The 26,492-nt window shown below is 36.3% G+C and overlaps 1 protein-coding gene and 1 non-coding gene across 6 annotated transcripts in view; both read right to left on the reverse strand.

The window, feature by feature from the left end:
* Window positions 1–200: 200 nt before the first annotated feature.
* The window catches only part of RNF111 (ring finger protein 111), a 97,765-nt gene continuing 71,473 nt past the window's right edge, over window positions 201–26,492 (reverse strand). For 2 of the 5 annotated variants that reach the window (XM_045449592.1, XM_045449596.1), the window contains exons 7-15: window positions 20,652–20,971; window positions 16,518–16,776; window positions 12,223–12,571; window positions 10,431–10,583; window positions 9,285–9,411; window positions 5,964–6,056; window positions 5,056–5,151; window positions 3,613–3,740; window positions 201–1,837 (exon numbers count right to left, since the gene is read on the reverse strand). In XM_045449592.1, the coding sequence (XP_045305548.1) occupies window positions 1,720–1,837; window positions 3,613–3,740; window positions 5,056–5,151; window positions 5,964–6,056; window positions 9,285–9,411; window positions 10,431–10,583; window positions 12,223–12,571; window positions 16,518–16,776; window positions 20,652–20,971 (1,643 nt within the window). In that variant the 3' untranslated portion in view covers window positions 201–1,719. The remainder of the gene's footprint in view (window positions 1,838–3,612; window positions 3,741–5,055; window positions 5,152–5,963; window positions 6,057–9,284; window positions 9,412–10,430; window positions 10,584–12,222; window positions 12,572–16,517; window positions 16,777–20,651; window positions 20,972–26,492) is intronic. The other 3 variants (XM_045449595.1, XM_045449594.1, XM_045449593.1) reach the window with 3 other exon arrangements.
* On the reverse strand, window positions 14,797–14,930 carry LOC123584487. The gene has a single exon (XR_006705459.1). It is a non-coding gene; the product is annotated as a U4 spliceosomal RNA (small nuclear RNA).

Here is a 26,492-nt window from a genome sequence, read left to right on the forward strand (position 1 = left end):
TCCATCTCTACATAAAACTATGTCAAGGCATGTTTTAAACTGACAATTACTACAGTGTAACATTACTAATACAAAAAAGGCAAATAGCCATAACTGAATACAAAAATTATGCAAATGTCGACTTGAGTGAAATCACTATTTTGAACTCCAAGATGTTTAATATAAACTTTTATAAAACTAATTATGAAACACAAAGACAATAGAAATATAAGTTATTTATTAATCAATCCACTTACAAAGCAGGTGGCTTAATGCAAGCTTACTGACATCTTCACATATGATCCATGGGAACATGTCTTCCACATACAGACAGTGACGTTACTGACTGATGCATTTGCAATCTGGGGCATATTAAGCATATTTAGACAAATAAAATTAGGCTATCCTGTATATGAAAGTATCTTGATAATATGCATCCTGAAGTGGATTAAAACTTTCTCCAAAGGAGAAATGTTAGTACGTTAACTTAACTTTATATTCTATATTATGCAGTAAATCTTAACTATAGAAATTAAAATTTTTAAATCAGTGATCGACTCTTGGTAATGTATGAAGTGGGCGTCTAAAACCAGAGCAACAGTAGGTTTGTGCCTCACAGTATCTGCAGATTTACTGTTTTCAAGTTTAAAGAGAAATAAAACAAGAGACATGTAGATTCAGCTGACTTTATTTATCTTTAAACTAATAAAATCCCTTAAAAGTGATCCTGGGACCTTTAGAAGTTCTATGAATGCATAGATACCTGCCAATGACTGCAATTCTAACTCCTGACTGAATGTGTTTATTACAAAATCAATGTTAAGCAGATATCGTTACTGTAACGTGCTTAGCAGAAGACTGAACAAAATTCTACATGTCTTCTTCAATTTCCCTAAAATTTTGTTAAATCTGCAAGTATGTACAATCCAGCTAATTGAAATTAATATTTAGTGTTCATCAGAGCTGTTTCACAGCAGCAAAAACTGAATCAGGGAAATAAAGTTCTAAATGATGTAGGAAAAAGATAAATACAATCAGAACAGCAGTCTATATGTATGATATCAATATTCAACTCTATCTGCGTTGTGCTGAAAGGAAAAGGATACACCAAGAACATGTCTATTGATCACTCTGGTGATGTGAATACCACCTGCATCTGATTGAATATGGTTTGTATTCTGTTCCCAGTATTAAGGATGGTATTTAACTCAGAACTCCATATTGTAAATATACAGCAGCCATTTTGTCCTAATTAAGGAATGTCTTAATACACAATATTATCATTTTCTAGAGGATCTTTATACATTAAACTAAAGCACATGATTGATTAAATTAAAGGTTAGTAATGGATAAAAAAAATTCATAATTCTCAAGACCTGGTACTATGTAAAAAACAAAAAGACCACAAAATTCTACTTACTAAAGCAGCTAATCTTGCCTGCAAGTTTAGGGTCACAAGCCCATAATATGTGCAAAGAAATGCAATACAAGGAACCATGCAAAAATACAGTAAAATGATACAGGAAAAATGTCAAACCTAGAAAAAAAAAGCTTTTATAAATACATCAAACTCAACTGTATACATAAACTGTAGGTCTAGCATTAGTTGTACCATATAGCAGAGCCGCACTCTAAGTTCAAGGCTTCCAAATCTGCGCAGGTAAGTCACGCCATCTTTGGTTGACTGCAGTACCAGGAGGATGGGAATGAGAGGGAGGGCAAGAGTTCTGAGACATGGTGTCAACTTTCACTTGGCAGCTGGGCCTCAATGTCCACTCTGCATATGGGGCACTTCTTATTGGTGATCAACCACTGATCAACACACACTTGGTGGAAAAGGTGCATACAGGGAAGGCGCCTATTATAGGCAAACAAAACAAAAAGCAAAAATTGCAAAAGTGAATTTCCTGACAACTACACATAGCATTTATTTTCAAATAAATGATAACATGTAATAATCCATGAGTGTTTTGTAGTTAGCAGGCATCTTCCCCTTTTGTAAAAAACAAACAAACAAACACACAACACTTACACAGCCTCTCTAACAAGTTACACCTATATTAACACTTTGGACAATATAATGTATAAATGACCACAATAATTAACTGTCACAACTATGAAATCAAATTATATGTAATCTTTACAATTTTAAGAACAATTACACTGGCAATTATTCTGATTTGGTTTCTATACATGAACTGCCAACACAGAGGTTGGCAGTATGTTCCCCGTTACATAATACTGCAAAGTATTTTTAATATCAAATCACTGCATTTATACAACACTTTAAAAACGTATTGCATTTAATTCCCTCTCAAAAACGTTAGAACTCATGTTGTAAACATAGCATGTTATACTAATTAAGGAATGTCTTAATATGCAAATATCATTTTCTACCTAGATGATCTTTATACCTTAAACTTGAGTACCTCACTGAATAAAGGCTAATAATATTGCTTTCATGGGATAATTGTTATATCCACTTAATACTATGCTACTCCTTTAGGTAGGTTAATCTGTTTTGTAATATATTTGCATTATCAAACCATGTTGTATACTTTGAAATTAATACATTATATGTCAATCATATCTCAATAAAAAAATTAGTGGAAAAAATAAAAGTAGGTTAAGAAGTTAAGTGTACTACGCTAAGTTATCAATTAGAAACTGAGAAATAAAGCTTCCAGGCAATAAAGGATAATATTAAATCTAAGTGAACAGTGAGATAAAAGTTACCGACTTAAAAGTGTCCATGTATACTTCCATCCACTGTTAAAAGAGTTGTCATACATTTTCAGACTTCCTAATATTTTATAAAATTAGTAGCTAAAAAGAAGCATTCCAATTACTGCCTGAACAGGATTGTCAGTGCTGTGAAAACAACTGCCTTCCATATTTATAAACGTTCATTGGAAATCCAGTGTTCTAAAATATCCTTACATGTGGTATGGTAGCCAACTGTTCATAATATTTTTTCTGTCTCTGCCAACTGAAGAAATATGATAAAGTTATCCTTATAAATTAGGGCAACAATATCATCACACAGTTCTGTTATATATGTTTCAGAACTTGTTTCATATGGCATTATGTTACGTTAGAAAAAAACACAATAGGAATAAAACAATTACTCAAGAGATTATAAAAGAAAATGCCTAAAATTAACAGTGGGTTAGCACAGTAACATTTCTAAACTGTGCAGCTGCAAAAAGAGAATTGTCCTATAAGTTGAGGGAAAATTTTAGGGCAAACCTAATTTACAAAAGATGCTGTAAGACAAACTGCATGCAGCTAATCTGGACTGCCCTCTTTAAGATTTGGAGAATACATTAATTTAACTGCCTTAGCCTCCCAAGTCTCCAAATTCTCCTTTCTGCAATATTTAAGACAATTTGACCACAAAATTTCCCTGGCCAAATCCTGGTGTGCTGTGTATTTCCCATTCCCATCCCTTTGTTGGTCATACAGAGACTCTCATCTTTCTATTCTTCCACTCACTAGAAGGGAATTCTACACTTCAGATACTGATAACAGGATATGGAAGCAGTAATCTTTATTTGGTTTCTCGCCTACTTTCAAATCAAATCTCTCGTACAGTTCTGACAACAGATTTTTAGATAATTAATGTCTAGTTACCTCACATCTTCACCTTCCTCTAAAATAGACAAACAGATAGTACATTTTTCCTCTGTGTCTTCCTCAGTCCCTTCTTCCCCATCTTGTTTGCAGTGCAGTTTCCTCTGTGAGAACCAATCAGTTGTTACCTTATTAGTAGAGATGACATTATTGAACAACTGAGTAAAGTCTGTGTTTATTTGAAAAACAAAAACAAAACAAAACCACACATTCACACCCACAACTTATTTCCCAGGTACAGCTGTCACGAATTAATGGATGAATTAAGTGACTACCACCACCTGTTCTTTTAAGACCTTTAAATAGCATGAAAAGCAAAATCAAATGTAACAGAAATTCATTAGTTTGAATTCACTAGTTTCTATTATTTGTAATCCACAATTAGGAGGATATACAACATGAACTCTATTTTTGTCCCATCATGAATACAGTTAAATGAACTTTATCTTACTAATGAATGGTTCAAATAAGATCCAAATAAATTATTGCTAATTATATCATTAGCTTACATAGTTGAAAGGACTTAAATTTAATGGTAACACCTCACTAATACTCTTGGAAAACAGACAAAAACTACAAAGGCAGCAATTTTCATACTTTATTATTCTCTGTGTATCACAGGACATTGTTGCTTGTTGAAAGAAACTTATTTAATATGTCTGCACTTTAACTTCTAGATAGACTACTACATAAGGAGTGGAGGGTAGAATATAAAAAATGTATATCAATTAAATGTGCACATAAGTGACAGGCTCAATAATGGTATTGCCATATGATGAAGTTTTGTATAAGCTCTTAAAAAAGAATATGAGTGACTTGTGAGGGCTGAAAGAGAAGGAAAAGAAAATGTGCAAAACTGTGTGCATACCATCCACTTTGTGTTATTTCTGAAGGAGAAAGGAAAAACACATACATATGCACGTTATTGCAAATCCATACAAATATCTGGAACATTACCTAAGAAATCCTTAACTATGATTTTTCTTCTGGGAAGGAAGACTGGAGACAGCAGGGTAAGAAACTTCAAGTGTATATTTTTAGGCTTTCAATTAAAAAAATTTTTTTCTTTAATGTTTATTTTTGAAAGAGAGAGAGAGAGAGAGAGAGGGAGGGAGGAGAGGGAGAAAACAAGTGGGGGAGGGCAGAAAGAGAGAGGGAGATACAGAATCCAAAGCAGGCTCCGGGCTCTGAGCTGTCCATACAGAATGCAATGCAGGGCTCAAACTCCCAAACCGCCAGATCATGATCTGAGCCGAAGTCAGACGCTTAACCGACTGAACCACCCAGGTGCCCCAGGCTTTCAATTTTTTAAAAAACTATGTATGTGTTGTTTTGGTAATAAATAATAGGGTTGCTAGATTCCACAATCTCCAAAAAGGTCCATAATATTAAATTGTATGCATTTCAATAATAATATAGACACTTCATAGAATAAATTCTTACCTTTTTGTATTTATGTGGATATGTACATCTTTCAATTGTCCCCTGGGATGCACCACGATTCACATTTCCTAATCTTTCTTCCAAATGAATCAGTTCCTGAAGGTAAAGGACAATTAGTATTAAAAACCAGGATGATTATTTCTTGAACAGCACTGTCAATATTGTAAAAGCAATGAAGTCCCATATTTATAAACCTGCAATATAAATACAGTGTTCAAAAAGCCATATATGGTAAGGCAAATCGTTGTTTGTAATTCTTTTCTCAGCCAATTGAAGTGGTATGGCAAAGTTATCTTTACGGATTAGGGCAACATATTACTACAAGGTACTGTATGAGTCAGTAAGTATGAATGCCAGAAGAAGATGAAATCATTGTAGTAAAATAGGGAAACAAATGAAACAATAGTTTACTGACTTCAACTTCCAAAGTGACATGAAGAAACAAAACAAAATTTCAAATATATTCAAATAATTTGTTTTTCCTGAAAATTCAAACAAGATAGTTAGCTACAAACCAAATTACTTGGGTTTTTTTCCTCCAATAATATTTCTCTAAAAATGAGCTTAGTCAAAAGTAGTAAGTTTCCCCCACCCCAAATTTAATGGTATAGCTCTTTATCTGACATTTATATTGCTTTAATTAATAAATACCTATACTCTTTTATATTAGGTATTTTCATTTATTCAACTTTAACTTTTGGGTACTTTTTGATACCAAGATAAATATCGCTTATAAATCTTTCTGTGATAACCCCCAGAAGTAGTATCAACAATTCAGATCCCCAGCCACCATGGCAATCCTATTCAACTGTGAATACTAAGAATACATACATCATATATTCTCTCTCTACATTAAAGAGAGTACTAAAGATACCGTTGCAAATTATCTCATTAATTTTATTACACACCTCAAAATTGCCCCTGAAAGGACCTCTGAATGATGTTCCATCCAATCCTGATGAAATGTAACGAATATGAGGGTAGCCTGCCATGTCAGGAACCTATTTTAATAGAAGAGATAGGCTAAATCAAGTAAGAGTAGGCTCAAGTTTTAACACACTAAATAATTGAGACACAATTCTCTCCATTCGGCTAGTCACAAAATTGAACTTCAGTAAGTATATATAACTGCAAGTTTGTGCTCTGTAAAAGGATTAAGTTCCTCTTCAAATATAATCTCGTAAGGTAACACTTAAAATACAATAAAAAAAAAAAAACAAAAACAAACACAAAACAAGAATAGCTGTTCCATGAGATAACAACTTGTTTTAATAAACTGTTTTATTTTGCACAAAGACTCCTAAATAGAAAATACCCAAAGTTAAGACTGCTGCTCTTAGTAGCCTAAAAGCATAAAGACTAAAACCTTCGTAAAATTTTGTCACTTTCAGAGAACTTTATTAAATCATAGAAAGAAATCAAAATGCACAAAATTTTCCAATGAAACTTATTTCCCTTACTCTAACTTCCTAACGGCAATAGGTACCCTACTCCTTTTATTGTTTGGTTCTGTTAGTGAAAGTTCTTTTTTTTAATGTTTTATTTTATTTTTGAAAGAGAGAGAGAGAGAGTACAGAGAAAAGCAAAGGGAGAGAGGGGGACAAAGGATCCAGAGTGGGCTCTATGCTGACAGCAGCAAGCCCAATGTGGGGCTCGAACTTACAAACCATGAGACCATAACCTGAGCCAAAGTCAGACCTCAACCAACTGAGCCCACCCAGGTGCCCCTGTTAATGAAAGTTTTAATAGTGTTTTCTGATTCTTCTGTTAGGTGTACTCAATCCTCATTATTCATGGATCCCTTGTGAATTTGCCTACTTGATAAAATTTATTTCTAACTCCAAAATTAATACCCGTGCTCTCTCAATCATTTGTGGACATGCACAGCAGCAAAAAACTCGAGTTGTCCCGTTCCCATCTAGGGTAGAACAAGGCTCTGCATTCTTCTTTCAGCTCTTATACTATAAACATGGGTCTTTTTTGCGGTCTATTTAGTGCCGTGCTTTCCATATTTTTGTGCTTTTTACTGTTGACTTTGCTGTTCAAAATGGCCACAAGCATAATGCTTAAATGCGGACTAGTGCAAGAAGGCTTCAATATGCCTTACGGACAAAACGAGCGTAGATAAGCTTCATTCAGGCCTGAGTTTTGCTGGCCCATGAGCTCAATGTTAACAACTCAATAATATATAATATAATAATAATAATGGTATCAGGACACCTGATACTTTGATGTCCAAAATGGACATCAAAACAAGATTATATATTGACTGGCTGTTGTTAGCAGATCAACACTGTGACCAGATGCTTGCAGTAACCTAAACTTGCATTTACCACAAGAAAAATGGCTCTATAGTTATTCCTCAGTGTCTGCACAACTTTACAGAATGTAACTAGCGTGCTTAACAAGAGTAGACTGGGGTGCCTGGGTGGCTCAATTGGGTAATCGTCCGACTTCGGCTCAGGTCATGATCTCGCACTTTGGGAGTTCGAGCCCCATGTCGGGCTCTGTGCTGACAGCTCAGAGCCTGGAGCCGGCTTCAGACTCTGTGTCTCCCTCTCTCTCTGCCCCTCCCCAGCTCGCACTCTGACTCTTGCTCTCTCAAAAATAAATAAACATTTAAAAAGTTAAAAAAAAAAAAAAAAAAGAGTAGACTGTATTAGGAAAGGGAGATTCTAGGACAGAGCACTGTTCTTCCATCTTTATTTTTTTTTTAAGTTTACTCATTTATTTTGAGAGAGAAAGATAGAGAGTACGACGAGGGGGAGGAGCGGCAGAGAGAGAGACACAGAGAGAGAGAATCCCTAGCAGGTTCCGTGCTGTCAGCTCAGAGTCCGACATGGGGCTCAATCTCACCAACCGCGAGATTATGACCTGAGCCAAAATCAACAGCTGGACGTTCAAATGACTGAGCCACTAAGGAGCCCCAATTCTTTCATCTTTATAAAATCTCCAGTATTATTTTTTAGTGAGCTTCCACTGAATCACAACATGCTTTTAGCAAGTTTATAGCTTTAAAAGACAATTCATACATGGTAAAGAATTTAAAATAAGCAGTAACTTTTAACTGTCAAATAGATTATTTAAATATCTGCAACTTTCCTTATGATCAAAATCAATACTACCCACCTCTCAGCAGATAACCCAACCTCCTACACATCTCCAAGGAAAATAAAAAATCAGAAAGGAACTCCTGCCCCTCAAATTACTTAAACCTGCTCTTACCCTATACCCCTCCCTTAGTCTCCTTTGTTCCTGAGTCCCAGTTTCTTGGGGGGGGCAGCTTTAGCTGTTATTGTTGAGTGACCCCCATGCCTAAGATCTTTAAATACCAACTTACTCAGAGTTCCTTGTGCTTATGCTGTTTGACAGCTCCTTATATGCTATAACCACTGTAAAGTACTACTCCCAACTCCAAAGTCTAAGTCGCAGGTATGATAGAGCATCCTGGAAACCATTCCTGCAGTGTCTTTACCCTCACAAAACAAAACAGCTCCCTACTCTATACCACTTTTATAACCAGTAGGTATCATGAATAGCAAATTCAATCTATCTTTGCTGAACTTGTTCTGTAGAACTCAAATTGGTACTGATAAGATCTCAGTCTGTTCAAATCAGAGAATTAGGAAAGTCCTTCTGCAGATCAGAAAATAAAGAATGAATGCATCATAACAGAACCATTAGCAGTTATGACAAAATAAAGCATATGTCCAGTGACAGTGGAAAGACTGTCATCTTGGTATAAAAGAAAAATCTTGGTCATTTTTTATATTAAGAAGAGTACAGGGGCGCCTGGGTGGCGCAGTCGGTTAAGCGTCCGACTTCAGCCAGGTCACGATCTCGCGGTCCATGAGTTCGAGCCCCGCGTCAGGCTCTGGGCTGATGGCTCAGAGCCTGGAGCCTGCTTCCGATTCTGTGTCTCCCTCTCTCTCTGCCCCTCCCCCGTTCATGCTCTGTCTCTCTCTGTCCCAAAAATAAATAAACGTTGAAAAAAAAATTAAAAAAAAAAAAAAAGAAGAGTACATTTCACAATGCAAATACAAATACAGATTTCAATATATCTAGTTTTTTATGGCACAATTTCAGTCTAATAATTCTCAAATTCTATTAAAACACCGATATCAATTCAGAATATTTTTAAAAATTCCCAACAAAATATTTAACTTTTCTTAGAACAGAATACTTTTAGAAGGAGAATAGGTGAGAATTCTGATATTTTCCTCCTTTACCATTAAAGGAAGAGCTCCTAGTTGTAAGTGGTGAAGTCGAGGTGGCGCATGGTAATGGGCCAAGTGAGGGTGCAGCGCTCCAGGCGTGTAAGTGGCCGCAGTCACTCCAGCTTCAATCCCCAGCTCCCTGACGAAGGAGGAGAACACTTTAACGTTTAGCCATCCTTAGAGTGTCTTTATTATCAACAGAAACGGGGGAGCGTGTTTGCATTTTTTAGAGTAATCTAAAGTTTCTTAATTGACACAGCTGAGAAAGAGATAATTTACCCCCAAAACTTAACTATTCAGCAATTAAAACTCAAAAATTCAGTTCTGTGACTATGAGAAGCAAAGCATTTGTACTCAGTTTCACATCCTACAAAGGAAGGAAATATTCAACGAATTACCCTTAAGGTTCCTTCCAATCTAAAAGTCTGATTCTACTTGAGGAACACACAAAATATAGGGTTTAGTTTTCTGGTTTATATGAATGTTACAGATTCTCCCAGGACTTGTTTGTTGGACAGTGTTTCTGGGTTACTGTCAACAGGAAAATTAGAAGAACCAACATTTCTATACCTTTTAAAGCAAGGTCAAACAAAATTCTAGAAAGAGTAAAATTGGTAAATGCCAAATTTTCATTTATTGATTCTCATTTTATGTTTTGCCTCAAATGTCATTGTGGACCAAGATCTCAATGACTGCCTACAGACAATGGATTCAGAAAGAAAAATTAATGCAAATCTGCTTCCATTTCTCTAAAAAAGACCACACTCCTAGGAGGATGCAGGCTCCATTTCCCTTGTCAATAAGCAGGGGTTGGTGGTGATAAAGCAGATCTGAGTACAGAGGTGGTGGTGAGGGGGGTAGATAAGGAAGTTGTGAGAGTAAGATCCATTTAGGGAGTTAACTTTAATGGCAGATACTTCCGAAAAACAATTAACAAAAAAGCTCTACTCTCATTTGACATGGTTCTCTGACCCAGAACTCAAGTTCCTCTTTCCACTCCAAGTTTCTATAACTTGCCCAGAGACAGTGCCTCACAGCTAAGCTGGAATTCAGCCTCTCCACATCACCATTCTGTATGACATTCCACTACAAAGCATCTGTTCTGATAGTTTTACCACAGGCTCCTGAGCGTAACTTTGAAATAAACATGATACTGACCAGGCAGATCTCTCTGGAGCCTGTCGAGGATGTGAGGACATAGTCTGAGGCACATGAATATGATGCCCATGACCATAGTTTGGGTGCATCCTATGTGGATGGGGTGGGGGCCGTTCATGTGCCCGCCTGGAAACACAGAACACAAAAAGACCACTGGAAATAATTGAATAATTGGTTATTTCTTAATGTAGAAAAAAAAAATCTAGTATTATTACAAACATCTATAAATCAGTCATAAATTTACTTCTATAACAATATATTATAAAAATATAAAATAATCTATTGATTAATAAATCAAGACACCCTAACCCCACAAATCTCAATGCTCATTTATTACAATATCTCCAATTCAAATATCCTCCAAGGAAAAATTTTAACATTATCTTGTATGCTTTCCCTACAGCAGATATTTTACACAGAGTAACAGGAAATGAGTAGAAACAGAATTTTAAAAATTAAACACCCTAGCAAATGCTGCAGGCACAAAATAAGGGAGGAAAATGGAAACTTTTATTTTGCTTTGCTTTTACACTGTAATGACATTTACCCATTTTAATGACTAAAACTTACTTTAAGAGAAAAAACTTTTAACCTTGGGCACTGTTTTCAAACACATGCAAATACATGTTAACACATCTGGGAAATGGAGATTAACTCCATTCACATCTTTATTCTGTATCCCAGATTATTATATTCTCTTCGTCTAAAGTCAGCCACATTTATAAATGTAAATAGTCATAAAATTTTAAACAAAAGATTCCAAGTATTCATTTTTATAGTCCAATTCTTATTTTCTACCACTTTCTAACATATTTACAGGTTTTCATGTGTAAGCTTAATGATTTAAAACGTAACTTTTTCTAGATACTGGAAGATATGAATTTTAAATTGCCAACTTTTAATATAAAGAGTTATTATATTAGCATGCCAGTAATAGCCAGAGATTCTGGAAATACCCTTACATAACTAAAGAAAGAATTTATACATGTGGTAAATTAATTAGATCAAGAATTCTGCAAACAAACAAAAAAGGAAAGCGTTTTTGCAAACATATTCTGAAAAGGGCCAAATGGTAAATATTGCTGGCTGTTTAGGCTGTATGGCCTCTATTTCAACTACTCAATTTAGTCTTTGTGGTGTGAAAGAACACACAGACAATACATAAATGAACAAGCATAGCTGTTGACCTATAAAACTCTATTTACAAAAACAGGCAAGCAGAATTAGAGCAATACAGTTTGCTACCATGAATTAGAAAATCATATCCTCACTTTTTAAAAGAAAACAAAAAGTTCATTTATATATAGTCTTTTCATGATGTTTGGAGAGTACAATACTTTAATATTTAAATTTATAAACAGGTAAAGAATACTATTTTTTCAATGTCAGTTGTTGAAAATTCTACTAGTACTCTTCTTCCCTCTGGAATAAATCAAATTAAGTCTTGACAACTTTATATGTTGTTCCTCAGGATCATCGATTTTAACATGAATCTTTACTATGTGATATTGAAGAAACCGACAAGAGACTGGTTTACACAAATAAATGACCCTGGGTCATACCCTGAAAATGGTTTGATTTGTTTAAATAGCCTGATATTGACTTGTTTTGTCAAGCTACCTACAACTCAGGACAAGAAAAAGGAAAATTCTAGTTAGTACAGAATAATTTCCTAGTGAGCTGAGGATTCAGCATAGTTACATCACTTCTAAAGATTTTAGTTTTAAAAACTAACAGCAAAAGAAGGAAGAGGAACACAGCGTGATCGTCTTTTAGAAAACAGAAAACATACGTTGGATGCTGCATCATCCTCCTCCTTTGAACTTCCATCCTCTGCATCACTTCATGAGGATGCAGTCTCTGTGCTGCAGGTGCCGCGGCTGGGATGTGGTGTGAGATTGGCTGGTGTGTGGGAGGAAGATGCTGAGGGATTGGTGCAGCTGTACTGGCTAAATGAGTCGGGGGTGGGGGTGCCACAGGGTGAGATGTTGCATGAGAAGATATCTGAGAATGGAAAGCATGTACAGGATGAGGAATAACATAATCCACTTGAGGTGGAGGCTGAGTCTGAGGAGGAGGGTTTCCATGAGAGTGGGGACAGGCAGAGGCTTGATGATGAAGTGGTCTTGTCAAGGAGGCATCTGTAAAAAAAATGTAGGCACCATGCAGTTGAGCATATATTGCTGTTACATATTCCTTTTGTAGTTTACAAACATATTAGTACACGTTTAATTTTTATGGATACTGTATCAATGCTTGAGTCTGCTCAATTCTGCTTTACAACCTGCTTTCTTCTTTGAATAATCTTAGGTATCTTCTCATGTCAATACATATAGCTTCTCATGTCAATATAGCACAGCTTCACAGCATTCTATTATAGGGATACACCAACATTTATTAAAGAAATCGCCATTGATAAAAATGGGAAACCCAACACTAAACATCTGTGTGTATGACGCCTCTTGTACTCTTTCATACCTATATGCATGAGTGCATGTGCACACGCGTGTGCACACACAAACACACACACACACACACACACACACTACTCACGGTTTTTGTAGCATAAATTCCTATAAATAGTTCTTAGTCTGAGAAAATCTTTTAAAACTCAGATATCAGTCAACAAAATACCCTTCCCAAAAGGTTACTATAATTAATATTTCAGTCAACAGCATACAAGAGTACCTGAAACCCTATACTACTAATTTTTTTAAATGACAATCAGAAAAATCTTATATTTATTAACCACTTATATTTCTTCTCAGAATATCTATTCATATTCTTAGGCTATCATTCACCTTTTTCTCAGTGATTTACAAGTATTCTTTGTATACATGGAAAGTTTGTCATAATAAGGTATAAACATTTTTCCAAATTGTCTTCTGTTAATTTTGTTTTACCATATATGCAAGTTTTTTGCTTTTGTCAAATGTAGAATTGACACGTTCACAAATACGTAAATCTTGCTTTCCTTTATGATTACTAGTTATAGAGCACTACAAAGAGAAAAGGAACTTGAGAGTTCTTCTGGACAAGACTGCAAAGATATTCTTTTATTGCTGCTCTTCTCTCTCCCTGCCCCAGGCCACTTTTCCTGAGCTACAGTAAGAAGATGAAGGGGCATATTTGCAAAGAACCTGAAATGGAAATTAGCCTTAATAAAGATGGTTTCCCCCATTTCTTCGTTATGTTTCAAAGTGGCTGCTGAAAAGTCCCTCTGAGGAATACACATCTCTCTTACTGGAGGAGATATGCATCTTTTTGAGGTCTAAAAATATGTTTGTTTCTTCCTTGGATTTCAGCCTCAATTTCACTGTATTTGGAAGATTTTCTTGGAGTCTGGTATGGAAGTATAGCCATTCTCTAGTTTCATGACAGAAGAATTACCTTGAATTTTAATCCTTTTGATTCACCCTTTGTTCAGCATGAATGAATAGGTAAGCATGAACTCATTTCAACCACATTTTCAAAGGACACCTTACTAGCATGTATTTAAAGGAATTTTTAAGTGATTTTCTAAATATCATGTTTTCAAATCTAGGCTTTACTCCAAGCCTCCAAACTCAGTACCTGGTCGTAAAAAAAGAAGTCGCTATGTTTTACCATTGTTAGCTATCTTTCCTCAAATTCAGAGCATTTTTTCCAGTTTTAATTCAAAGTTTTCAATTTCTATAATCATTAGGCAAGAAATAATATTGACAAATATTACAAAATTTTAAAGTTTTGTTTCAGAATGAATCAATTTATTTAACTCTTCAGCAATCATTTCATTTTTCAGCTTTATTGAGATATGATTAACAAATACAATTATATATATTTAAAGTGTACAATGATGATTTGACATACATATACTTTGTGAAATGATTACCACAATCAGGTTCATTAACACATCCATTACCTCACAAGTTACCATCTTTTGTGTGTGTCTGGTGAAAGTTCAGCCATTACTATAATTCACTATATATTCCAAACAAAACAGATTACTAACCACTGTAGAAAGGTGACATTCTGCATTCCCACAGACCGTTTCCCTTCCTTCTCTATTTTATGTGTTCTTGACAGTTAAAAAAAAAAGTTCTTGATATTGTTTCCTGAAAGTTCAACATGTCACTTTGACCCAGCAGCAATCGCACTCCTAGAAGTTACCCTACAGACTAAAAAACTATAATGTGATCATCAACAGAGAACTGATTTAATAAACAATGGGATATTATGAGGGTATTGAGAATAGCAACCTAGATTTTTATGTGCTAATATGGAAAAAAATCTAAGATGGACTATTAAAATATTTTTAAAAATGAAAAAAAAAAAAAAAACAAACCAACAAACAGAGGCAAATAATATGTTATGATCCCACTTTTTTTTTTTTAAAGGAGAGACATATATATACTTTTGTGTGTACAAAGAAAACTTCCGAAAGGTTTTATAAGCTACAATTAGCAATAATCGTGCCTCGGATAAACCTCATTGGCTACGATACTGCCACTGTGCAAAGCTAGGTTTTATAAGCTACAAACAGTTGTCACCTTCATTGTATCAAGATAAGTGGTATGTGAGAAGGGCCGTTAACTTCTCATTTATGTCATTCTGTAGTTTGAACTTCTTACGATGTAAAGAAAGTTACTTTTATAATAAAAGTAAAACAAATTTAAACCTAAAACACTTCTTTATTAGGGCAAAATAGGTTCCCTTTAAATTGCTAACTATATTATTTTTTGGGAGGGGGAAGAAAACCACACATTTTGAGTTCCTAATAAAAGACGATCAATTAAAGATAAATATCAATAGGTATCACAAAACAGCCTGTACATTATACCAGTGCTCATACATAGAATTTGCTCATTGGTCAATACTTTGCAAAAACTGTTTCAAAACCTGTTTTCTAACTTATACTGTACATCTTAAGTTGTATTATTGAAAAGGTAAATGATATATCACCAGGTTTCACTGTACAAATTCTGGATTGACTCCAGCTGTGTGTGCAAAACCCAGATTTTTAAAATTATTGGAATGGAAGAAGTCTAATGAGATATGTAACTGAAAATTATCCCTTGCATGTAATCAGAACAAAAGCAAATGTTCTTGCCAACTTCCTAATTTACTCCTGGCAGTGAATTTTCAGTGTTTGTTTTTTTTTTTTAAACCAAAGTATCTATTAAGTTTCCATTTGATTATTAGCCTGTAATATAACAAAGTAGTAAATATGTGTTGCACAGCCTAAGAGTATCTCTCATTTCTTATGATACTCAGATACCAAACAGATTTCAATTTCTTCAGAAAAGCCACATCTGGCTCTATTAATTGCCTGCATCAAATGAATACAGAAATCTTTTTGCATTCGGCCAAGCTTTCTGTGCAGTTGTTCTCTCATATGCCTCAGCTGACCCTCAGAATTTTTAGTCAAAACTCACTTTCCTGTGCCTAGCAACAACTACTGAACTTTCAAATTGCCAGTTATTCCTAAAGGATAAATCTCAATCTCTTAAAATTTCCTTTCATAGGAATCTAAGGTGCCATTCAATGTACTTCAATTTCATGTATTAAAATGCAAATATTAAAATGTAAGAGACAAAATATAATACTTTTATTTCCTTGATGTTTTTAAACAACACCTGTTCGGGGCGCCTGGGTGGCGCAGTCGGTTAAGCGTCCGACTTCAGCCAGGTCACGATCTCGCAGTCCGTGAGTTCGAGCCCCGCATCAGGCTCTGGGCTGATGGCTCAGAGCCTGGAGCCTGTTTCCGATTCTGTGTCTCCCTCTCTCTCTGCCCCTCCCCCGTTCATGCTCTGTCTCTCTCTGTCCCAAAAATAAATAAACGTTGAAAAAAAAAAAAAAAATTTAAAAATAAAATTAAAAAAAATAAAAAATAAAAAATAAACAACACCTGTTCTATTTAACTTAGAAAATTGTTTTGGGAATGCGGGGTGAAGAAAGAATGAAATGGAAAAAAATACACCCCAGTCTCAGGCCAAGGATATACCAAAAATGTACCGATTAGGATTAATGAAAGGTTATTTCATGGAGGAATGTACAATGGTTCATTTATATGCCTCTAAGTTCTTTGCCTGTTAAGTTTATACTTACAAGGAGGTGGCATATAATGTCGACATGATGACAGTGAGGCTTGTGGAGGGGGCTGGGGCTGGGGCTGCGCAACCATGCTTGATCCATAGCCGTCTATGGATAATGGCTGACTCGGGGCAGCAGCAGCAGCCTGATGGCCAAAGATTGCAGCTCGGGAAGAAGAAACAGGGCAGCAGGGGTCAAATGCAGACGCTCCATGAAAACCACCACTTCCATGACTTCTGATACCATTGTTGCTCAGGTCTACTGGCAATGCCTGCTGTATAAAGAGGAACTGTATTTTATTTTTCTGAAGTTAGGTCCAAACACTGTTTCATGTTATATTATAGAAGTATTCCAAATGCAATCCAGAAAAATAGAATCTCTGAATTAAAAATTTCAAAATGGTGAAATTTTTAGTATGAAGACCTATTTAGCACCAAAACAACAACAACAACAACAACAACAAAAAATACTATGTATATCCTGGATTGTAAAAACTGTAGTGGTTATATCAGTTTTTAAAACTCAAGCATAGGATCGCGCTACAAGATAAACAAAAATTAATTAATATATTATTTTAAGGTCTATTTCTCTTCCATCCTCTAGATCTTAGAGAGAAATAAACTTTAAAATAATACATCCATATTCTTCTTTACCCTCAAATTTTGATTATTAATTTAGGACTCCTTTGGAAAACGTAAAACCACACCAATGAAGATTAAGGATTCTAGGTAAAAGCTTGTCTGTCCTGTTTCTGAACTGTGTATAGCAAGCACTCAACTAAAACTCTAATAACGCAAACATTATCCAAGACAATAAAGGGTGGAAGATTATTCAAGATGAACTATGAGCCAGGTATGCCTCATAACCTTTTCATTTACTAAAAAATTAAAAATACGATTTAAGACAACTCCCTTTACTAAGCTGAAAAATAAACCAGACTCTAGATTCCATGTCTATTCACCAGTAATTAAGTTTCTCCCCCAAAGCATTTTGAAAAGTCCTAAGTAAAACACTTCACTTGATCACAATCTACTCTAGGCAGATTACAAAAACCAAATTGTCCCTTTGTACTCCTAAATAATTGATTTTTAACGTTTATTTATTTTGAGACAGAGACAGAGCATGAACGGGGGAGGGGCAGAGAGAGAGGGAGACACAGAATCGGAAACAGGCTCCAGGCTCTGAGCCATCAGCCGAGAGCCCGATGCGGGGCTCGAACTCACGGACCGCGGGATCGTAACCCGAGCTGAAGTCGGACGCTTAACCTACTGAGCCACCCAGGCACCCCAATTCTTAAGTAATTTAAATACAAGTTTTTACTTAGTGTTGAGTATAGCTGTAATTTTTAAAATGTAATTAAAGGGGCACCTGGGTGGCTTGGTCAGTTAAGCATCCAACTTCGGCTCAGGTCATGATCTCACAGTCCCTGAGTTCGAGCCCCGCGTCGGGCTCTGTGCTGACCGCTCAGAGCCTGGAGCCTGTTTCAGACTCTGTGTCTCCCTCTCTCTCTGCCCCTCCCCTGTTCATGCTCTGTCTCTGTCTCAAAAATAAATAAATGTTAAAATTTTAAAAAATAAATAAATAAAATGTAATTAAAGAAAATAATAATTTGATGTTATATTTGAAATTATATGCAAGAACTGTTCAATACTGGAAGCTGAGGAGCTGGAGATGAAGAAAGCTAGGAAACTGCATTTATTAGAGGCTGAAGTCACCCAGCAGTCCTTAGAGGAATCACAGTGGTCTCTGTACTTGCAATGGACTTCTGGCTCTAGGGATAACAGAAACAAAAGGAGCTCGGACTGTTAAAAGGGAAGGAGAATGATGGCTCAGGAGAAGCAGTGGGAAGGTGAAAAAGAACTCCTTTCTTCTTCCGTATCATGTGTCTACAATCAAGCAAACATCTGGGCTCTTTCTTTTGAGTTGGCAAATACAATGTATGTCCCTTGATTTGGGGAATAAGGCTTAAGAAAAATACTGTAAGATTGTGAATTTATATCCCTTCCCTATTTTCCTATTTAGGCTAAGATTTGGCAAATGGACTAGATTATCAACATACTATGAAGATGAGCAAATTTCCTATCTTTTTCTCCAGTCAGTGATTAAGAACACTCGCAGAGGGTGAGTAAAGTAGGGTGAATATCCTCCTAGAAGGAAATGAGGGTAAAGTTAAAAGTAAAGAATCAAAAGAGAAAGGGGAAAAAAACTACAAAGAGAACCCTCTTCACAATTCCAACAGTTCAGTCAATTCTTACTCTAGAAGGAAAAGAGTGGGTAAGCAAGATGGGTACAGAAATGCAAGTATTACTTTACAAAGGTGATAAGGAATGCAAAACACTAACTGAACTGTTCTCTCAAAAGAGAACGCTACATCCAAAGGAGCAGTAAAGGCTAGAGAGTCAAGTGACTGCGGAACCTTCTCTGTTATCAGGCCTAATCCTCCTCAACTTTTTCTGCCTACCCACAATCTGGCACTAATCGTAACACATCTACACAATCAGAAATCCTCAGATCAGTTTGCTTCCCCCACTCCTCCACCTCCTGTTGTGCCCACACAAGTCTCAACTGGAGATACCTGATGTTATCTCATGAGCATGTGGCTGATTTCAGAGGCCTCTAAATGTCTATATGAGTTCCAAATTGTTTTTACCGTCAAAACTTGACTCTCTGTTCTCCTTCATACCCATTATCACCACTGAATGCCTGATCCTTAATTTTCCCCAAGTTCTGTGTGTAGTCCAAATACCTCTATTAGATATAAGTGAGTAGGTTACATTTATATTACAACGAACAAAACTGTGAAAGAGATTCTACCTATAAATAACTCACTTGGGTTAAAAGAAAATGTTACATACACAATCTCTCAAACTAGTTGTATTATTTTATTAGTTCAACAAAAGAGTCTGTAAACAAAAGGCCCATATTTTGGTAGCCCTTGAATGAATATGGGAGCAGTCTGTAGATTTACTTCATCATTTTTCTACAATACTTATAAACTCCCCCTTTAAGCTCAAATTTCTAGTGAAAGAAAATTTTGCTTTTAAGCAAAACCTTTCATTCAGTCCACTACAAAGTTTTTCTTGATGCTTCCTCATTCCCAAGAGGCAGAACAGATTTAGATGATCAGTAGATGTTAATACTTAGAACTTTTACCAGAACCAAAACATCGTCTAAAATTTCTTTAATCATATTTCCTACTAAACCCTTTCTAATTTACTCTTGAAAAACAGCAGTTCATCTTTTGTTTTTTAAGTGAATGTCCCTCTCTCTTAGTTATTTTTAATCTGTCCGATCCAGGAGAGATAACCATCAAAATTTAAAAAGATGAAGCAAGTACTTTAGGAAAGGTCAGGGAATACAGACAAAGAGTGGCTCTGAATTTTCTTTTTGACTGTTTTCTAGTATATGTCACTTACAGCTTTACCTTGAGATTATGTTGTGTTTTTTTAAGTATGTACCCACTCGGATTTATATCACAATTATACACAGAGATGACACAGCAAAAGTTACAACAGCATGTAATACATGACCTTCATTTACTCCATATGACCACCAATATTAATTTAATATTATTTGACATTTTAAGCACTCACCAATATCAACTAAATTACTTAACTGGAATTTCAATTTCCCATAAACTAAAAACCTCATCTGCTCCTGAGCAACCATGTCATTGGTTCGCATCTGAGAAGGCTGTTTATTTCTAGATGATTGGAGATAAAAGGAAGCTCCAGAGTAAAAGCTGAAGGTAAAAAACTAGGAAAATTTCCCAATTTCTCATGAATCACATTGACACTGTAATTTCAACACTCTGAAAGAAAATTCCAAAGATCAGATTCACCTTATTTAACTACAAACACTAAAAACCATTTCAGAATAAAAAACAGTATCACTTCTAATTTTTTACATCCTTGATCCTCCCAATTAGTTGCAATAATTTAGACCATCGGAAAATCCTAGAGACTTAATTAAAAAAAAAAAAAATCACAAACCACGAAATTAGGCCACTTTTGCAAGGGCAATACAAATGACTTTTTTGGTATATAAAATGCATCATTAGTATTGTTCTCCACCCCCCCCCCCCCGCCCCACCAAGGAAAGCACAATTTTTAAAAATTAAGAATGAAACATTTATCAAATTCCACATACCTGGTCATGATAGCTGGTACCAGAACTACTATTGGCTCCACAAGGTGCTTGTACTTGTGGAGGTCTTTCCACAGGGCAAGCAGGATCACTAAAGGAGGGAGAAACAGGGACAGCCGGGTGGGGAGTATGATGGTGGTGGTGATGATGCTGAAAATGGTGGCCATGCTGCTGAAAGCAACTTGTGTGTGGATGTCCTAATGCATGGTGATTCTGTGACGACCCTCCACATGGTGAGTGCTGGGGACAGCAGGAAGGTAACCTTGGCATTGCAGGAGGGCCAGCTTCTGTTACAGCACTAGATGCAGTTCTCCTCGAGTCATCTTGAAATAAACAGAAACGCACAGAACAATCAAATGATCAGGTATCACTGTGTAAATAATAGGTACTGTGTACAAGTAAATAAAGAGCTAAAGGAATGTTAATTAAATTCCAATCTCTGTAGGGGCGCCTGGGTGGCTCAGTGGGTTGAGCGTCCAGCTGTGGCTCAGGTCATGAACTTGCAGTTCACAGGTTCAAGCCTCGCGTCAGGCTCTGCTGACAGCTTGGAGCCTGGAGCCTGCTTTGGATTCTGTGTCTCCCTCTCTCTCTGTACCTCTTTCTCTCTCTCTCTCTCTCTCTCAAAAATAAAAAAAAACATTAAAAAAATTTTTTTAAAAATTCAAATCTCTGTAAATAAGAATATGATAATACCACATTCTTAATATGCATGTCATAGAATTTCAGGCAGTGATCTTCAATGGGATTTTTCTGAAAGCCTAAATTCTTCAGAAGGCTCATATCTACCATGATATTTAAACATGGAAAGAGATCATCTTTTCCTAGGTCATAACAAATGATTAACTTTAAATTGAATTTAAAACATTCCAGGTGGCTCAGTCGGTTAGGTGTCTGACTCTTGATTTTGGCTCAAGCATGATCTCAGTTCGTGGGATCAAGCTCCAAGTCAAGCTCTACACTAACAGCATGGAGCCTGCTTGGGATTCTCTCTCTCCCTCTGTCCCTCCCCATCCCCACAAACTCTCCCAAAATAAATAAATGAACTTGCATGATTGTTTTTGGAAAAGGTTATGATCCTCTAAGTAGGAAACACGGGAGTCCCGATGATGCTCTCTGCCACATGCCCAGAGTTATTTTGAAGGTATGTTCTTCCATACCAGAAGAACTGCAAAAGTGCCCTGAGAAAGTCTACCCCAGTGCTTCAAACTCACCTAAAAAACAGCACCCTTTCCCCAAGCTGCATATTATGTGGAAACCATATAAAACAGGTAAAAATGGAGATAAAAATTTTTACTTAAAATATAAAAATCAGAGGAGTGGGGAGCCTAGAGCCCTATCCTTCCCCCTGCAAACATCAGCCTCTTCCTTTCCCCGCCTGACTCCTAAGCTATCTCCTCAGAACCCTTACGATTCTGGAGGACCACTGTTCTGGCTCTATTTCTAGAGTAACCAATACCAGGGATACCCTGCTCCTATTTGGCCCATAGAACCTAGCCAACCTCTTCTGGGTCAATTTTCCAATTTGGAATCTTCTAGTTACTCACAAACAATACAAAAATCCAACCCAAACTAGCTAAAATAATAAAGGGAATTTACAGGCTCACAAAAATGAATCTGGGTGGGGTGCTTCAGGCTCTGGTTGATATGTCTGATTGCAGCAAACCTCCCTGTAATTCTCCCAAGCCTGCCCTCTCATACATGTCCTAACCTGCCTTTCCTGATTCTCTTCTGGGCAAGGTCTGTGATCCAAACCCTGTTAGGGGTTAGTATCTCCATTCAAAATCTCTGTACATTGTTTTTCTCCAAGCTCCTAGTCTGTCCTATTTGGGCTAATTTCTTGTACTCTATTGTAAAGGTTCTTAATCTTAGAACTGTACTTAGGGAATCTGTGAACTTGGATAGGAAAAAAATTTCATTTTTTGTTTTTCTGCCTCCCAGAATTAGCACTACCTTATTAGCATCAGTTGAGACGTTAAACATCACAAATAATTTGTAACCAGAAAAAAAAAAAAAAAGAGAGAGAGAGAGAGAGACAAAAAGAAGGTCAAGGTACCTTTTTCTTTTAACGTTTATTTATTCTGAGAGAGAGAGAGAAAGAGAGAGAAAGGAAGAACATGAGCGAGAGGAAGAGGGGCAGAGAGGGAGAGAGAATCCAAAGCAGGCTCTGCACCACAGCACAAAGCCCAACACGTGGCTCGATCCCATGAACCATGAGATTGTGACCTGAGCTGAAATCAAGAGTTGGACATTCAACTGACTGAGCCACTCAGGCGTCCCATGCGTTGGTTTACTTTTATAACATAAATTATGGCAGATTCAAAGTCAGTTCCATAATTATGTCACTTTCATTCATTTGCATTCCATTTTCTTACATAACGTGGACAAAGTTACAACCAGCTTATCAGGAACAAACCATGATCAACAGGCTATCTTTGCTATGCTGAATCAAACATTAATTATTTTCTATATGGTGTAATATTTGTAGCAATAACTATTATGTAACTTTACTTCCGGCAACATTTTAAAGTTTTATCTCAGCTCCCATGCCAAAACAGTGTACAAATGAGTATCATTTATTGTGTTACTTTATAAAAAAGGATTAAAACCTCTGGAACACTAAATCCATTCAGCGGGTAGACTAAATGACCTTCCAATTCAGATGCTTTTAATTTTCAAATCCAGTTATTTAAGGATTATGTGGAACTCTAAAATTTAGGAGAAGAGTGTATAACCAGAGCAAAAGATCTGTAGACTAGTAAGGCTGTGACTGAAGTGACAGGATATTTATTCGTTCAGAAAGAACTTGTCTTCACTGTCTTCAAATATTTCTAATATAAAAATCCGAGTGAGAGAAGAGGAAGCATAATGACTATAATATATTTACAGCTGAACACATATTTAAAGGGTCATATCACTAACAGTTCAGCCTCAAAAAGAAGACTGACCTTATGGTTCTACTTCTTAGGGTACAGTTTGGCTTCGCATTAAATTAGTAATCTATTTTCTTATAGTAGAGAGACTCTTTGTTGCCCAAACAGGCTAGGAATCCTAAGTAAAGGCAACTGAATCTCTTGTTCCAGATTACTGACCAAGGAAAATTGCCATATGTTAGAAGTGAAACACAAAGATCTAATCAAATAAAACACTTCCTTTTTATTAAAATCAGCTCACAGAGTGTCCTCTAAAACTGGCCAATAACAAACCTGCACCAGAGAAATAAATTCCACAGCTCAGTAACATCAAGCTGGTTAAAGTATTTTCTTGTAATTCTAGCAGGATTACTGAGATGTATTTATGCATTTATTCATCATTTGGCAAGTCTTACACATACTAATGGCATGGTAAAGGATCTACAAAAGGCACTGGAAAATACAATGGTGAAAATGAAAGCCCTGGTCTTTAAAATAACTTGTGCTGTTGTCTACCTCTGTTGTTTTATCTCTAGCAACTAGAAATAGGCGTGCACAATGTAGGTGGCTCAATAAGCCCTTGCTAAATATAAGTTAGCCTCACAAGGGGAAAGAGGCATGATGGAGCTAAGTGCTAAGAAGAGAGTAACTTGATCTTTAGTCCTCAAGGAGATCACCATCAAGTATGGAAACAACGTAAGATTTAAATCAACCAGCATTATAACAGCAGCACTGGGTTCTAATATAGCACAGAGCAATGCTGCCCCCCAGGGAACATATGGTAACACCTGGGGACATTTTTGGTTGTCACAACTGGAGGGGAAGTGGTACTACTAGTATTTAGTAGGCAGAGGCCAAAAATGCTGCTAAATATCCTACAATGCACAAAAACACCTCCCCCCACCCCCCAATACAAAAGACTGTACAACACAAAGACAATAACGTCAGGGTTCAGAAATTCTGGCAGAAAGGAAGAGTGCAGGCTCCAAACCAGACTTCCTAAGTTTGAATTCTTGCTCCACTACCATATAACCATAGGCAAGTAACTTCACCTGTAAAATGAGAAGAATAATAGAATCTGCCTTGTAAGTTATCACAAAAATCAGTTAATACAGATAAATCATGGACTAACATCATAAGCTCAACAGATGTTAGCTATTATTATCCACTAGAACGTTAGTTCTGTTAGGACAGAGAATTTATGTTTTGTTCCAGTGCCTAGGACAGTGCCTGATTATTAGTGTGTAATCAATGAACACATCTGAATAAATGAATATATAAGATATGCATGCACAAAACAAGAACACATGGAAGAGCCAGACAAATGATGAGCTGCCTGGGCATGTTGAGTTTGAGGTGACTAAAGAATGGTCCAGAGGAGATGTCCAATAGGCAGCTGGATATAAAAGTTTAAAACAAAGAGAGGGCTCTGGAAACACAAAATGTAAGGTCACTGGCATACTGCACATGGTAGTTGAAAACATGTGCAGTTATGAGATGGGCCAGGGAAAAAGGATATGAACAGGGCTGTGGGAGAAAACAGAGATGAGATTACTGCCAGGTTTTTTAACATCATGTTTGTTTTAACAAGAGTCAGAAGCAAGTTAAAGGAAGGAGTTTAAGATACAGAAGACCCTTTTAAGTGCATACAGACTTGACACAAATGTACACATGCATACTAAGGTCATGGAACCAATAAAGATGCTGAAGACATAGAGAAGATAACTGTTAAAGCAAGGTCAAGGACACAAGAAGGGACAAGAGGTAGAGGATGAATAAAGGGACTGGAAGGGATAGGAAGGAGTTAAAGGACCAGGAGTTAGGAGAGAAGGATAGATATAAAGGTTTTCATGGAGGGCTGGAAGTTATGAGTGCTCAAGAACCTTCATTTACTTTTTATTTTTCCCTGGGGAAATCACAGTTTTGAGGAGAATGAGAAAATTTTGGAAGGCAAGAAGAAGGAAGGAGAAGAAGGACAGGGAATTAACTGAGATACATCACCCTATGGCAACTTATTACCAAAAGTCCAAGATTAGATTCCATAAATTTATGAGGCACCAATCTGCCTAGTTCTATGATTTTCACCAGTCCCATCTAAAAACCTCGACAGGAGTAGTTAGATGGCTTGAATGATTCAAGGTTGGAAATATGCAAGAAGGTGCAAAGTAAGGAATAGAATCTAAAGAACTCTACAGAACAAGTTCTATAGAGTCTTAGCAGGAAATGAAGCCAGCAGAACTGAGTGCTCCTAATATAGTCTGAATATCTGTATGTACTTCTATCAGGTTTATACAGAAAACAATTTGGCCTGGAACAAGGTTCCCCTAGTCCAGAGAAATGCAACACAAACAAGTCTATCCCAAAGGTAATCATCAATATAGGCAAAATAGTATCATGAGAAAACCATTCAGGTAGTAATGTCATCACTATGTTAGATATAAAATGTGAATTCTGAGCAACAAGAGTCTTAAAAAATAAATAGAGATAAAAGCTTTGAGACAGAATTGAAATAAAGTTGGGACTGTGTCACATAAAACCTAGACAAGAGAGTACATAAAGCTACCAGGGGAAAGGAGTGAATGAGAAAAGTTCAAATCTTTGCCTCAAAGATTATTATTGACTTTGATGAAAGTATTTAACTTCCAGATGTCTTCACTTCTGAAATGGGAAGAGTTATATTAACAAAGGATTAATCCTTAAAATCCTTAAAAGGATTTTTTAATCCTTAAAAGGATTAAATAATAATATATAAAACAATACAGAAGACACTCAGTATAGTACTTGGGAAAGAGTATACACTCAATAAATGAAATAAAAATTAGCCCATTTCATTTCTGCCTACATTTTTTTCAAAGAATATAGTATTTAAAAGACACTTTCGGGAAACCTCCTTGGATTCTGGTTTCCACTCTCAATTTCCCACAGAAGGGAGACC

Source organism: Leopardus geoffroyi, chromosome B3 (assembly GCF_018350155.1).
Source record: "Leopardus geoffroyi isolate Oge1 chromosome B3, O.geoffroyi_Oge1_pat1.0, whole genome shotgun sequence".
NCBI lineage: Eukaryota > Metazoa > Chordata > Mammalia > Carnivora > Felidae > Leopardus > Leopardus geoffroyi.